Source organism: Oncorhynchus keta, chromosome 18, assembly GCF_023373465.1.
Source record: "Oncorhynchus keta strain PuntledgeMale-10-30-2019 chromosome 18, Oket_V2, whole genome shotgun sequence".
NCBI lineage: Eukaryota > Metazoa > Chordata > Actinopteri > Salmoniformes > Salmonidae > Oncorhynchus > Oncorhynchus keta.
This window is the reverse complement of record NC_068438.1, coordinates 56,423,927-56,441,139: the sequence shown is the minus strand read 5'-3', so window position 1 is coordinate 56,441,139 and position 17,213 is coordinate 56,423,927. Positions and strand designations below refer to the sequence as shown.

The window sequence follows — 17,213 nt, the reverse complement described above, 5'->3', positions numbered from 1 at the left end:
GTGCTTACTCTCCCATCTCCTCCCATGACTGCATCCTTATTCTCCCATCTCCTCCCATGACCTGCATCCTTACTCTCCCATCTCCTCCCTGACTGCATGCTTACTCTCCCATCTCCTCCCATGACTGCATCCTTACTCTCCCATCTCCTCCCATGACTGCATGCTTACTCTCCCATCTCCTCCCATGACTACATGCTTACTCTCCCATCTCCTCCCTGACTACATCCTTACTCTCCCATCTCCTCCCATGACTGCGTGCTTACTCTCCCATCTCCTCCCATGACTACATGCTTATTCTCCCATCTCCTCCTCTGACTGCATCCTTACTCTCCCATCTCCTCCTCTGACTGCATGCTTACTCTCCCATCTCCTCCCATGACTGCATGCTTACTCTCCCATCTCCTCCCTGACTGCATGCTTACTCTCCCATCTCCTCCCTTGACTGCATGCTTATTCTCCCATCTCCTCCCATGACTGCGTGCTTACTCTCCCATCTCCTCCCATGACTGCATGCTTACTCTCCCATCTCCTCCCATGACTCGTGCTTACTCTCCCATCTCCTCCCATGACTGCATGCTTACTCTCCCATCTCCTCCCTGACTACATCCTTATTCTCCCATCTCCTCTCCTGACTGCGTGCTTACTCTCCCATCTCCTCCCTGACCTGCGTGCTTACTCTCCCATCTCCTCCCTCTGACTACATCCTTACTCTCCCATCTCCTCCCTGACTGCATCCTTACTCTCCCATCTCCTCCCTTGACTGCGTGCTTACTCTCCCATCTCCTCCCTTGACTGCGTGCTTACTCTCCCATCTCCTCCCTTGACTGCGTGCTTACTCTCCCATCTCCTCCCTCTGACTGCATCCTTATTCTCCCATCTCCTCCCTTGACTACATCCTTACTCTCCCATCTCCTCCCATGACTGCATGCTTACTCTCCCATCTCCTCCCTTGACTGCGTGCTTACTCTCCCATCTCCTCCCATGACTGCGTGCTTACTCTCCCATCTCCTCCCTTGACTGCGTGCTTACTCTCCCATCTCCTCCCTTGACTGCGTGCTTACTCTCCCATCTCCTCCCTTGACTGCGTGCTTACTCTCCCATCTCCTCCCTTGACTGCGTGCTTACTCTCCCATCTCCTCCCTTGACTGCGTGCTTACTCAAACATTATGATCGTACCACTAAGGGAGGTCAGTGTGCTCAAGGGGACAACAAGAGATTGGATTATAGAATTGAAACAGCTTGGAACAAGTCCTTATTTCTGATGTAATATCTCCAGTATCAATACGTCTAGCTTCCAGCACTAGAACATTCTCTGAACATACCTCGGTGTATGGACATGTAGAGTAGACATGTATGTACCCCTTATGTCATGTATGTACCCATTATGTCATGTCTGTACCCCTTATGTCATGTCTGCACCTCTTTTTAATGTCTGTAACCCTTATGTCATGTCTGTACCCCTTATGTCATGTCTGCACCTCTTTTTAATGTATGTAACCCTTGTGTCATGTCTGTACCCCTTGTGTCATGTCTGTACCCCTTATGTCATGTCTGGAAGCTAGACATATTGATACTGGAGATATTACATCAGAAGTAAGGACTTGTTCCAAGCTGTTTCAATTCAATTCTATAATCCAATCTCTTGTTGTCCCCTTGAGCACACTGACCTCCCTTAGTGGTACGATCATAATGTTTGACAACCACTACACACTGTAAGGGTTACAGACATCACTACACTCCATTAGAGCAGACAGTAATCAGACATCACTACACTCCATTAGAGCAGACAGTAATCAGACATCACTACACTCCATTAGAGCAGACAGTAATCAGACATCACTACACTCCATTAGAGCAGACAGTAATCAGACATCACTACACTCCATTAGAGCAGACAGTAGTCAGACATCACTACACTCCATTAGAGCAGACAGTAATCAGACATCACTACACTCCATTAGAGCAGACAGTAATCAGACATCACTACATATAAAAAGTAATCCATTACACTCCATTTTTGAACAGTAATGAACATTCTACAGAGTGAGTAATAACATCTACACCATTAGATGCAGACAGTAATCAGACATGATGGATGATAGAGCAGACAGTAATGACATCACTACATCCATTAGAGCAGATGTAATCAGACATCACTGGATGATAGAGCAGACAGTAATGACATCACTGGATCCATTAGAGCAGATGGTAATCAGACATCACTGGATGATGGAGCAGACAGTAATCAGACATCATGGATCCATTGATGGATGATGGATCAGACATGATGGACTCCATTAGAGCAGATGTAATCAGACATGAGTTATCCATTAGAGCAGACAGTGGTCAGACATGGATCCATTAGAGCAGACAGTGGTGGTGGATCCCTTCAGTGATCCATTAGAGCAGACATGGTGGTGGACATCCCTTGACTCCATGATGGAGCAGACAGTGGTCAGACATCCCTTCCATTGATGGATGATGGATGGGACAGTGATGGATGGTGGATGGGCCAGAGTGATGGATGGCAGACAGTGGTCAGTGATCCCTTGATCCATTAGAGCAGACAGTGGTGACATCCCTTCACTCCATTAGATGCAGAGTGGTCAGACATCCCTTGATCCATTGGAGCAGACAGTAATGGACATCCCTTCACTCCATTAGAGGATGATGTAATCAGACATCACTACACTGGATGGGCAGACAGTGGTCAGACATCACTGGATCCATTAGTGATGGATGGTAATGGACATGTTTGATGGATGGTGGATGGACAGTGATGGATGATCCCTTCACTCCATTAGATGCATGATGTAATCAGACATCACTGATGGATGAGCAGAGTGATGGATGATGGATCCCTTCATGGATATGGATGTCCTTGTGATTTTGAATGATGGATGGGCTACAAGTGATAACATGGGACGAGAGATGGATGATGGATGGGTCGAGTGATGGATGATGGATGGATGGGCCAGTGATGGATGATGGAGAGTGATGATGATGGATGAATGGGGTGGATGAGAGTTATGGATGATGGATGATGGATGGGCCGAGTGATGGATGATGGATGGGCCGAGTGATGGATGATGGATGGGCTGAGTGATGGATGATGGATGGGCCGAGTGATGGATGATGGATGGGCCGAGTGATGGATGATGAATGGGCCGAGTGATGGATGGTGGATGGGCCGAGTGATGGATGATGGATGGGCTGAGTGATGGATGATGGATGGGCCGAGTGATGGATGATGGATGATGAATGGGCCGAGTGATGGATGATGGATGAGCCGAGTGATGGATGAGCCGAGTGATGGATGATGGATGGGCCGAGTGATGGATGATGGATGATAGCTGATGGAATTGCCGAGTGATGGATGATGGATGGGCCGAGTGATGGATGATAGCTGATGGAATGGCCGAGTGATGGATGATGGATGGGAGCACCGGCGGTTTCCCTGTCTGTCACAGTTCCATCTGTCTGAGAGCTGTCTTACACAGCTTCATATAGTAATATAGTATGGTATGACATTCTCCTGCTACATGTTCAACCCATCTATCATAGAGAGAGCAGAGCAGTCACAAGGGCATAGAGGAGCATCACCAAACGGATGATGAACAGCCACACGCACACACACTAATCATAGAAATCATGATGATTAGTTGGGCTGATAACCTGATCTGAATACATCATGTAGTCACAGACATGGTTCTCAGCTGGAGGTCGTTTGGGTAGAGAGACTCAGAGATACCCTGGACTATAACATCTCAGTTCCCCCTGGACTATAACACCTCAGTTCCCCCTGGACTATAACATCTCAGTTCACCCTGGACTATAACATATCAGTTCACCCTGGACTATGACATCTCAGTTCCCCCTGGACTATAACATCTCAGTTCCCCCTGGACTATAACATCTCAGTTCCCCCTGGACTATGACATCTCAGTTCACCCTGGACTATAACAGCTCAGTTCACCCTGGACTATGACAGCTCAGTTCACCCTGGACTATAACATCTCAGTTCCCCTGGACTATAACATCTCAGTTCACCCTGGACTATAACATCTCAGTTCCCCTGGACTATAACATCTCAGTTCACCCTGGACTATAACATCTCAGTTCACCCTGGACTATAACATCTCAGTTCACCCTGGACTATAACATCTCAGTTCACCCTGGGCTATAACATATCAGTTCACCCTGGACTATAACATCTCAGTTCCCCTGGACTATAACATCTCCGTTCACCCTGGACTATGACATCTCAGTTCACCCTGGACCATGACATCTCAGTTCCCCCTGGACTATAACATCTCAGTTCACCCTGGACTATAACATCTCATTTCCCCTGGACTATGACATCTCATTTCCCCCTGGACTATAACATCTCAGTTCACCCTGGACTATAACATCTCAGTTCACCCTGGAATATAACATCTCAGTTCACCCTGGACCATAACATCTCAGTTCACCCTGGACTATAACATCTCAGTTCCCCCTGGACTATAACATCTCATTTCCCCCTGGACTATGACATCTCATTTCCCCCTGGACTATAACATCTCAGTTCACCCTGGACTATAACATCTCAGTTCACCCTGGAATATAACATCTCAGTTCACCCTGGACTATAACATCTCAGTTCCCCCTGGACTATAACATCTCAGTTCACCCTGGACTATAACATCTCAGTTCACCCTGGACTATAACATCTCAGTTCACCCTGGACTATAACATCTCAGTTCACCCTGGGCTATAACATATCAGTTCACCCTGGACTATAACATCTCAGTTCCCCCTGGACTATAACATCTCAGTTCACCCTGGACTATGACATCTCAGTTCACCCTGGACTATAACATCTCAGTTCACCCTGGACTATAACATCTCATTTCCCCCTGGACTATAACATCTCAGTTCACCCTGGACTATGACATCTCAGTTCCCCCTGGACTATAACATCTCAGTTCCCCCTGGACTATAACATCTCAGTTCCCCTGGACTATAACATCTCCGTTCACCCTGGACTATGACATCTCAGTTCACCCTGGACCATGACATCTCAGTTCCCCTGGACTATAACATCTCAGTTCACCCTGGACTATAACATCTCATTTCCCCCTGGACTATGACATCTCATTTCCCCCTGGACTATAACATCTCAGTTCACCCTGGACTATAACATCTCAGTTCACCCTGGAATATAACATCTCAGTTCACCCTGGACCATAACATCTCAGTTCACCCTGGACTATAACATCTCAGTTCCCCCTGGACTATAACATCTCATTTCCCCCTGGACTATGACATCTCATTTCCCCCTGGACTATAACATCTCAGTTCACCCTGGACTATAACATCTCAGTTCACCCTGGAATATAACATCTCAGTTCACCCTGGACTATAACATCTCAGTTCCCCCTGGACTATAACATCTCAGTTCACCCTGGACTATAACATCTCAGTTCACCCTGGACTATAACATCTCAGTTCACCCTGGACTATAACATCTCAGTTCACCCTGGGCTATAACATATCAGTTCACCCTGGACTATAACATCTCAGTTCCCCCTGGACTATAACATCTCAGTTCACCCTGGACTATGACATCTCAGTTCACCCTGGACTATAACATCTCAGTTCACCCTGGACTATAACATCTCATTTCCCCCTGGACTATAACATATCAGTTCACCCTGGACTATGACATCTCAGTTCCCCCTGGACTATAACATCTCAGTTCCCCCTGGACTATAACATCTCAGTTCCCCCTGGACTATAACATCTCCGTTCACCCTGGACTATGACATCTCAGTTCACCCTGGACCATGACATCTCAGTTCCCCCTGGACTATAACATCTCAGTTCACCCTGGACTATAACATCTCATTTCCCCTGGACTATGACATCTCATTTCCCCCTGGACTATAACATCTCAGTTCACCCTGGACTATAACATCTCAGTTCACCCTGGAATATAACATCTCAGTTCACCCTGGACCATAACATCTCAGTTCACCCTGGACTATAACATCTCAGTTCCCCCTGGACTATAACATCTCATTTCCCCCTGGACTATGACATCTCATTTCCCCTGGACTATAACATCTCAGTTCACCCTGGACTATAACATCTCAGTTCACCCTGGACTATAACATCTCAGTTCACCCTGGACCATAACATCTCAGTTCACCCTGGACTATAACATCTCAGTTCCCCCTGGACTATAACATCTCAGTTCACCCTGGACTATAACATCTCAGTTCACCCTGGACTATGACATCTCAGTTCACCCTGGACCATGACATCTCAGTTCACCCTGGACCATGACATCTCAGTTCACCCTGGACTATAACATCTCAGTTCAAGAGATGAAATCTCTTGAGATGAACCATGGAGTTTTCAAGTGTTTTTTTTTACAATAATACTTAGTGACAAGATGCATATGTAAAGGGGAGGAGAATGTTGGGAAAGAAGAAATATTGATAATAAAGATCACATTAAAAGAACATATTGATATAAGATCAATATGAGCCTGTTTGCTTTTCTTCTATTGGACAGCAGATAGTTGACAGCCTCAAACCCTTTATCTCTTTTCTTTGAAGGCAACACCATAGTATTCACACTGGGAAGTATGTACACCACAAGGTGTTAGGGTATGGATGCAAAACACACATGTATTATGTATCAGATTATATTGTAAGGATGTGTGCAATTTAGCCTACTATCCAGTATCCTACCGAACAAATATCCAATCTCCATTCTCTTATATAATCCGGTCATCTCTCCAGTCTCCTATATAATCATGTCAACTGTCCTCTATCCAGTCTCCTATATAATCATGTCAACTATCCTCTATCCAGTCTCCTATATAATCCTGTCAACTATCCACTCACCAGTCTCCTATATAATCATGTCAACTATCCTCTCTCCAGTCTCCTATATAATCATGTCAACTATCCTCTCACCAGTCTCCTATATAATCATGTCAACTATCCACTCTCCAGTCTCCTATATAATCATGTCAACTGTCCTCTATCCAGTCTCCTATATAATCATGTCAACTATCCTCTATCCAGTCTCCTATATAATCCTGTCAACTATCCACTCACCAGTCTCCTATATAATCATGTCAACTATCCTCTCTCCAGTCTCCTATATAATCATGTCAACTATCCTCTATCCAGTCTCCTATATAATCCTGTCAACTATCCACTCACCAGTCTCCTATATAATCATGTCAACTATCCACTCTCCAGTCTCCTATATAATCATGTCAACTATCCTCTCTCCAGTCTCCTATATAATCCTGTCAAATATCCACTCTCCAGTCCCCTATATAATCCTGTCAAATATCCACTCTCCAGTCCCCTATATAATCCTGTCAAATATCCACTCTCCAGTCCCCTATATAATCCTGTCAAATATCCACTCTCCAGTCTCCTATATAATCCTGTCAAATATCCACTCTCCAGTCTCCTATATAATCCTGTCAAATATCCACTCTCCAGTCCCCTATATAATCCTGTCAAATATCCACTCTCCAGTCCCTATATAATCCTGTCAAATATCCACTCTCCAGTCCCCTATATAATCCTGTCAAATATCCACTCTCCAGTCCCCTATATAATCCTGTCAAATATCCACTCTCCAGTCCCCTATATAATCCTGTCAAATATCCACTCTCCAGTCTCCTATATAATCCTGTCAAATATCCACTCTCCAGTCTCCTATATAATCCTGTCAAATATCCACTCTCCAGTCCCTATATAATCCTGTCAAATATCCACTCTCCAGTCTCCTATATAATCCTGTCAAATATCCACTCTCCAGTCTCCCTATATAATCCTGTCAAATATCCACTCTCCAGTCTCCTATAATCCTGTCAAATATCCACTCTCCAGTCTCCTATATAATCCTGTCACTATCCACTCTCCAGTCCCTATATAATCCTGTCAAATATCCACTCAGTCTCCAGTCTCCTATATAATCCTGTCAAATATCCACTCTCCAGTCCCTATATAATCCTGTCAAATATCCACTCTCCAGTCCCTATATAATCCTGTCAAATATCCACTCTCCAGTCCCTATATAATCCTGTCAAATATCCACTCTCCAGTCTCCTATATAATCCTGTCAAATATCCACTCTCCAGTCCCTATATAATCCTGTCAAATATCCACTCTCCAGTCTCCTATATAATCCTGTCAAATATCCACTCTCCAGTCTCCTATATAATCCTGTCAAATATCCACTCTCCAGTCTATATAATCCCAAATATATAATCCCCTGTCAAATATCCACTCTCCAATCCCCTATATAATCCTGTCAACTGTCCACTCACCAGTCCCCTATATAATCCTGTCAAATATCCACTGTCCAGTCTCCTATATAATCCTGTCAAATATCCACTGTCCAGTCTCCTATATAATCCTGTCAAATATCCACTGTCCAGTCTCCTATATAATCCTGTCAACTGTCCACTCACCAGTCCCCTATATAATCCTGTCAACTGTCCTCTCTCCAGTCCCCTATATAATCCTGTCAAATACCCACTGTCCAGTCTCCTATATAATCCTGTCAAATATCCACTCACCAGTCCCCTATATAATCCTGTCAAATACCCACTGTCCAGTCCCCTATATAATCCTGTCAAATATCCACTCACCAGTCCCCTATATAATCCTGTCAACTGTCCTCTTTCCAGTCTCCTATATAATCCTGTCAACTGTCCACTCACCAGTCCCCTATATAATCCTGTCAAATACCCACTGTCCAGTCTCCTATATAATCCTGTCAAATATCCACTCTCCAGTCTCCTATATAATCCTGTCAAATATCCACTCTCCAGTCCCCTATATAATCCTGTCAAATATCCACTGTCCAGTCTCCTATATAATCCTGTCAAATATCCACTCTCCAGTCCCCTATATAATCCTGTCAACTGTCCTCTCTCCAGTCTCCTATATAATCCTGTCAAATATCCACTGTCCAGTCCCCTATATAATCCTGTCAAATATCCACTGTCCAGTCTCCTATATAATCCTGTCAAATATCCACTCACCAGTCTCTTATATAATCCTGTCCACTCTCCAGTCCCCTATCCTGTACACTATCCACTCTACAGTCCTACTATCCACGATTTCTTGCAACTCTTATTTCCTGGTCTGACTATTAATTGTATATATGTATTAGGATTTTAACCCTCTCCTCTCCTGCTAGTCCTTTCCCCTAGGATTTTAATCATCTCCTCTCCTGCTAGTCCTTTCCCCTAGGATTTTAATCCTCTCCTCTCCTGCTAGTCCTTTCACCTAGGATTTTAATCCTCTCCTCTCCTGCTAGTCCTTTCACCTAGGATATTAACCCTCTCCTCTCCTGCTAGTCCTTTCACCTAGGATATTAACCCTCTCCTCTCCTGCTAGTCCTTTCACCTTGGATTTTAACCCTCTCCTCTCCTGCTAGTCCTGTTACCTAGGATATTAACCCTCTCCTCTCCTGCTAGTCCAGTCCCGACAATCACATGGAGGAAGATGAACGGTAACATCCCTAAGAAGGCTCGTCTGAGGAAGTCCCAGGCTGTTCTGGAGATCCCTAATGTACAGCTGGAAGACTCGGGGACCTACGAATGTAAAGCAGAGAACCCCAGAGGAGTAACAGCCTTTAAGGGACACATCCTGGTCTACAGTAAGTTATGTGATGGTTGGTCTGGAGTCACATTGTTCTGGTGTTAGTATGGTATTATGGCGCTTTTGTTTCATTGTTTTATTGGGCAGTTTGTTCTGGTTTGGACTTGACTGATACTACTAGGATTCTAGTGTGTTTGGCGGTTATGAAGACTAATTATTGTTGTGCCCATTCTCTTAAACCAGTCTGCTATTCATCTTCTGGTCCTGTCCCTGATAACTACTGTAGAATATCTGTCAACCCAGTCCTGTGTTCTCCCTGATACCTACTGTAGAATATCTGTCAACCCAGTCCTGTGTTCTCCCTGATAACTACTGTAGAATATCTGTCAACCCAGTCCTGTGTTCTCCCTGATACCTACTGTAGAATATCTGTCAACCCAGTCCTGTGTTCTCCCTGATACCTACTGTAGAATATCTGTCAACCCAGTCCTGTGTTCTCCCTGATACCTACTGTAGAATATCTGTCAACCCAGTCCTGTGTTCTCCCTGATAACTACTGTAGAATATCTGTCGACCCAGTCCTGTGTTCTCCCTGATATCTACTGTAGAATATCTGTCAACCCAGTCCTGTGTTCTCCCTGATACCTACTGTAGAATATCTATCAACCCAGTCCTGTGTTCTCCCTGATAACTACTGTAGAATATCTGTCAACCCAGTCCTGTGTTCTCCCTGATACCTACTGTAGAATATCTATCAACCCAGTCCTGTGTTCTCCCTGATACCTACTGTAGAATATCTGTCGACCCAGTCCTGTGTTCTCCCTGATACCTAATGTAGAATATCTATCAACTCAGTCCTGTGTTCTCCCTGATAACTACTGTAGAATATCTGTCAACCCAGTCCTGTGTTCTCCCTGATACCTACTGTAGAATATCTGTCGACCCAGTCCTGTGTTCTCCCTGATACCTACTGTAGAATATCTGTCAACCCAGTCCTGTGTTCTCCCTGATACCTACTGTAGAATATCTGTCAACCCAGTCCTGTGTTCTCCCTGATAACTACTGTAGAATATCTGTCAACCCAGTCCTGTGTTCTCCCTGATACCTACTGTAGAATATCTGTCAACCCAGTCCTGTGTTCTCCCTGATACCTACTGTAGAATATCTGTCAACCCAGTCCTGTGTTCTCCCTGATAACTACTGTAGAATATCTGTCGACCCAGTCCTGTGTTCTCCCTGATACCTACTGTAGAATATCTGTCAACCCAGTCCTGTGTTCTCCTGATACCTACTGTAGAATATCTGTCAACCCAGTCCTGTGTTCTCCTGATACCTACTGTAGAATATCTATCAACCCAGTCCTGTGTTCTCCCTGATACCTACTGTAGAATATCTGTCAACCCAGTCCTGTGTTCTCCTGATACCTACTGTAGAATATCTATCAACCCAGTCCTGTGTTCTCCTGATACCTACTGTAGAATATCTGTCGACCCAGTCCTGTGTTCTCCCTGATACCTAATGTAGAATATCTATCAACTCAGTCCTGTGTTCTCCCTGATACCTACTGTAGAATATCTGTCAACCCAGTCCTGTGTTCTCCCTGATACCTACTGTAGAATATCTGTCAACCCAGTCCTGTGTTCTCCCTGATACCTACTGTAGAATATCTATCAACCCAGTCCTGTGTTCTCCCTGATACCTACTGTAGAATATCTATCAACCCAGTCCTGTGTTCTCCCTGATAACTACTGTAGAATATCTGTCAACCCAGTCCTGTGTTCTCCCTGATAACTACTGTAGAATAATCAACCCAGTCCTGTGTTCTCAACTACCAGTCCTGTGTTCTGTGTTCTCCTGATACCTACTGTAGAATATCTGTCAACCCAGTCCTGTGTTCTCCTGATACCTACTGTAGTCAACCCAGTCCTGTGTTCTCCCTGATACCTACTGTAGAATATCTGTCAACCCAGTCCTGTGTTCTCCCTGATACCTACTGTAGAATATCTGTCGACCCAGTCCTGTGTTCTCCCTGATACCTACTGTAGAATATCTGTCAACCCAGTCCTGTGTTCTCCCTGATACCTACTGTAGAATATCTATCAACCCAGTCCTGTGTTCTCCTGATACCTACTGTAGAATATCTGTCAACCCAGTCCTGTGTTCTCCTGATACCTACTGTAGAATATCTATCAACCCAACAGTCCTGTGTTCTCCTGATACCTACTGTAGAATATCTGTCAACCCAGTCCTGTGTTCTCCCTGATACCTACTGTAGAATATCTGTCAACCCAGTCCTGTGTTCTCCTGATACCTACTGTAGAATATCTGTCAACCCAGTCCTGTGTTCTCCCTGATACCTACTGTAGAATATCTGTCAACCCAGTCCTGTGTTCTCCCTGATAACTACTGTAGAATATCTATCAACCCAGTCCTGTGTCAACCCAGTCCTCTCCTGATACCTACTGTAGAATATCTGTCAACCCAGTCCTGTGTTCTCCTGATACCTACTGTAGAATATCTGTCAACCCAGTCCTGTGTTCTCCCTGTGTTCAGTCCTGTGTTCTCCTGATACCTACTGTAGAATATCTGTCCAGTCCTGTGTTCTCCAGTCCTGTGTTCTCACCCAGTCCTGTGTTCTCCTGATACCTACTGTAGAATATCTGTCAACCCAGTCCTGTGTTCTCCCTGATACCTACTGTAGAATATCTGTCAACCCAGTCCTGTGTTCTCCCTGATACCTACTGTAGAATATCTGTCAACCCAGTCCTGTGTTCTCCCTGATACCTACTGTAGAATATCTGTCAACCCAGTCCTGTGTTCTCCCTGATACCTACTGTAGAATATCTGTCAACCCAGTCCTGTGTTCTCCTGATACCTACTGTAGAATATCTGTCAACCCAGTCCTGTGTTCTCCCTGATACCTACTGTAGAATATCTGTCAACCCAGTCCTGTGTTCTCCCTGATACCTACTGTAGAATATCTGTCAACCCAGTCCTGTGTTCTCCTGATACCTACTGTAGAATATCTGTCCTGTGTTCTCCAGTCCTGTGTTCTCAGTCCTGATACCTACTGTAGAATATCTGTCAACCCAGTCCTGTAGTGATACCTACTGTAGAATATCTATCAACCCAGTCCTGTGTTCTCCTGATACCTACTGTAGAATATCTGTCAACCCAGTCCTGTGTTCTCCTGATACCTACTGTAGAATATCTGTCAACCCAGTCCTGTGTTCTCCTGATACCTACTGTAGAATATCTATCAACCCAGTCCTGTGTTCTCCCTGATACCTACTGTAGAATATCTGTCAACCCAGTCCTGTGTTCTCCCTGATACCTACTGTAGAATATCTGTCAACCCAGTCCTGTGTTCTCCCTGATACCTACTGTAGAATATCTGTCAACCCAGTCCTGTGTTCTCCCTGATACCTACTGTAGAATATCTGTCAACCCAGTCCTGTGTTCTCCCTGATACCTACTGTAGAATATCTGTCAACCCAGTCCTGTGTTCTCCCTGATACCTACTGTAGAATATCTGTCAACCCAGTCCTGTGTTCTCCCTGATACCTACTGTAGAATATCTGTCAACCCAGTCCTGTGTTCTCCCTGATACCTACTGTAGAATATCTGTCAACCCAGTCCTGTGTTCTCCCTGATACCTACTGTAGAATATCTGTCAACCCAGTCCTGTGTTCTCCCTGATACCTACTGTAGAATATCTATCAACTCAGTCCTGTGTTCTCCCTGATACCTACTGTAGAATATCTATCAACCCAGTCCTGTGTTCTCCCTGATACCTACTGTAGAATATCTGTCAACCCAGTCCTGTGTTTCCTACCTACTGTAGAATATCTGTCAACCCAGTCCTGTGTTCTCCCTGATACCTACTGTAGAATATCTATCAACCCAGTCCTGTGTTCTCCTGATACCTACTGTAGAATATCTGTCAACCCAGTCCTGTGTTCTCCTGATAACTACTGTAGAATATCTATCAACCCAGTCCTGTGTTCTCCCTGATACCTACTGTAGAATATCTATCAACCCAGTCCTGTGTTCTCCCTGATACCTACTGTAGAATATCTGTCAACCCAGTCCTGTGTTCTCCCTGATACCTACTGTAGAATATCTATCAACTCAGTCCTGTGTTCTCCCTGATACCTACTGTAGAATATCTGTCAACCCAGTCCTGTGTTCTCCCTGATACCTACTGTAGAATATCTATCAACCCAGTCCTGTGTTCTCCCTGATACCTACTGTAGAATATCTGTCAACCCAGTCCTGTGTTCTCCCTGATACCTACTGTAGAATATCTATCAACCCAGTCCTGTGTTCTCCCTGATACCTACTGTAGAATATCTGTCAACCCAGTCCTGTGTTCTCCCTGATACCTACTGTAGAATATCTATCAACTCAGTCCTGTGTTCTCCTGATAACTACTGTAGAATATCTATCAACCCAGTCCTGTGTTCTCCCTGATACCTACTGTAGAATATCTGTCGACCCAGTCCTGTGTTCTCCCTGATAACTACTGTAGAATATCTGTCAACCCAGTCCTGTGTTCTCCCTGATACCTACTGTAGAATATCTATCAACCCAGTCCTGTGTTCTCCCTGATAACTACTGTAGAATATCTGTCAACCCAGTCCTGTGTTCTCCCTGATACCTACTGTAGAATATCTGTCAACCCAGTCCTGTGTTCTCCCTGATACCTACTGTAGAATATCTGTCGACCCAGTCCTGTGTTCTCCCTGATACCTAATGTAGAATATCTATCAACTCAGTCCTGTGTTCTCCCTGATAACTACTGTAGAATATCTGTCAACCCAGTCCTGTCTGCTCTTATCTGGAGGAGAATGTCACTGACTGAGATCAAGTGGGCAGTATGTCATCAATGGAAAAAATACCCATAGTCTGAGACATGTTTTACAGTGATTTAGGTTTGGGAGAGGAAGTGGAATGGATTATCATCTGTCATGTAGTCTTACTGAATAGTGTCAACTTCCTGTTCTTCTCTCCCAGTTCAGTTTTTGTTGCTGTTCATGTTTACGTCATAAATAACAAATTGTTCAAAGATAATTTGTTTCATTTTATTACTATGCAGATGCATAGAGGTACATTTGTAGTTTTTCATACTATTTAGTCACTTGGTAATACTGCCGACCAAACACCCACCTGATGGAATGAAGACAAGACCAAACACCCACCTGATGGAATGAAGACAAGACCAAACACCCACCTGATGGAATGAAGACAAGACCAAACACCCACCTGATGGAATGAAGACAAGACCAAACACCCACCTGATTGAATGAAGACAAGACCAAACACCCACCTGATGGAATAAAGACAAGACCAAACACCCACCTGATGGATTGAAGACAAGACCAAACACCCACCTGATGGAATGAAGACAAGACCAAACACCCACCTGATTGAATGAAGACAAGACCAAACACCCACCTGATGGAATGAAGACAAGACCAAACACCCACCTGATGGAATGAAGACAAGACCAAACACCCACCTGATGGAATGAAGACAAGACCAAACACCCACCTGATGGAATGAAGACAAGACCAAACACCCACCTGATGGAATGAAGACAAGACCAAACACCCACCTGATGGAATAAAGACACGACCAAACACCCACCTGATGGATTGAAGACAAGACCAAACACCCACCTGATTGAATGAAGACAAGACCAAACACCCACCTGATGGATTGAAGACAAGACCAAACACCCACCTGATGGAATGAAGACAAGACCAAACACCCACCTGATTGAATGAAGACAAGACCAAACACCCACCTGATGGAATGAAGACAAGACCAAACACCCACCTGATGGATTGAAGACAAGACCAAACACCCACCTGATTGAATGAAGACAAGACCAAACACCCACCTGATGGAATGAAGACAAGACCAAACACCCACCTGATGGAATGAAGACAAGACCAAACACCCACCTGATTGAATGAAGACAAGACCAAACACCCACCTGATGGAATGAAGACAAGACCAAACACCCACCTGATTGAATGAAGACAAGACCAAACACCCACCTGATGGAATGAAGACAAGACCAAACACCCACCTGATTGAATGAAGACAAGACCAAACACCCACCTGATGGATTGAAGACAAGACCAAACACCCACCTGATTGAATGAAGACAAGACCAAACACCCACCTGATGGAATGAAGACAAGACCAAACACCCACCTGATGGAATGAAGACAAGACCAAACACCCACCTGATGGAATGAAGACAAGACCAAACACCCACCTGATGGAATGAAGACAAGACCAAACACCCACCTGATGGAATGAAGACAAGACCAAACACCCACCTGATGGAATGAAGACAAGACCAAACACCCACCTGATTGAATGAAGACAAGACCAAACACCCACCTGATGGATTGAAGACAAGACCAAACACCCACCTGATGGATTGAAGACAAACATCTTTCTGTGTCGGACTGGTATCATCCTGTTAAAGAGATTGAATTTAAGGAATGTAAAGTCACTTGTTGTGTTGTTTGATTGGATGTTTATTCAGAGTGATATGGCTTTTTATCTGTGGTTTGATTGGATGATTATGGTCAGGAAGGTCTCTGCTCACAATAAAGGTTCACACAACATGCTGACTTGTTAAAATGACATGCAGCCTGCTACCAACGAGGCTCCCACTGAGAGTAGCCAGGAAGTATTGATGCACAGGAAGTGTCAGAGAGAGAGTGTGTGTGTGCATGGGATGATTAGCCAGGGAATATAGGTGCCCAGGAAGCATGTCGTCCCAAGGCTGTGGAAAGTGTGTGTGATAGATAACACAGGAGTGAATATCTAAGGGGGAGGTCTCAAACTAACACACTGAAACACTGGAGGGAATAACATCATCCTCTATAATACTGTTGTGTTATCCAGCTCAAACACACCATACTCTATAAGGATGTTCATCTGTTCTCTCCTCCCCAGCCTTCCCCCAGTGGATCAGCACGATAAATGACAGCCAGTTGGACAGTGGAGATCAGCTGCACTGGGAGTGCAAGGCCACAGGGAAGCCTAGACCCACCTACCGCTGGCTCCGCAATGGAGAGCCGCTCACACCACAGGTACTCACACCACAGCTACTCACACACCGGTACTCACACCACAGCTACTCACACACCGGTACTCACACCACAGGTACTCACACACAGGTACTCACACCACAGGTACTCACACACAGGTACTCACACCACAGCTACTCACACACCGGGAACCACACACACCACAGCTACTCACACACCGGTACTCACACCACAGGTACTCACAACCAGGTACTCACACCACAGGTACTCACAACCAGCTACTCACACACCGGTACTCACACCACAGCTACTCACACACCGGTACTCACACCACAGGTACTCACAACCAGGTACTCACACACTGGGAACCACACACACCACAGGTACTCACACACCGGGAACCACACACACCACAGGTACTCACACACCGGTACTCACACCACAGGTACTCACACCACAGGTACTCACACCACAGCTACTCACACACCGGGAACCACACACACCACAGGTA

At 45.0% G+C, this 17,213-nt stretch overlaps 1 protein-coding gene across 2 annotated transcripts in view; it reads left to right on the top strand.

Moving 5' to 3' along the window:
- Nucleotides 1–17,213, top strand: part of cntn5 (contactin 5) — a 700,818-nt gene that overhangs the window by 388,413 nt on the left and 295,192 nt on the right. For both annotated transcript variants that reach the window (XM_052468732.1, XM_052468731.1), the window contains exons 9-10: nucleotides 9,503–9,684; nucleotides 16,608–16,744. In XM_052468732.1, the coding sequence (XP_052324692.1) occupies nucleotides 9,503–9,684; nucleotides 16,608–16,744 (319 nt within the window). The remainder of the gene's footprint in view (nucleotides 1–9,502; nucleotides 9,685–16,607; nucleotides 16,745–17,213) is intronic.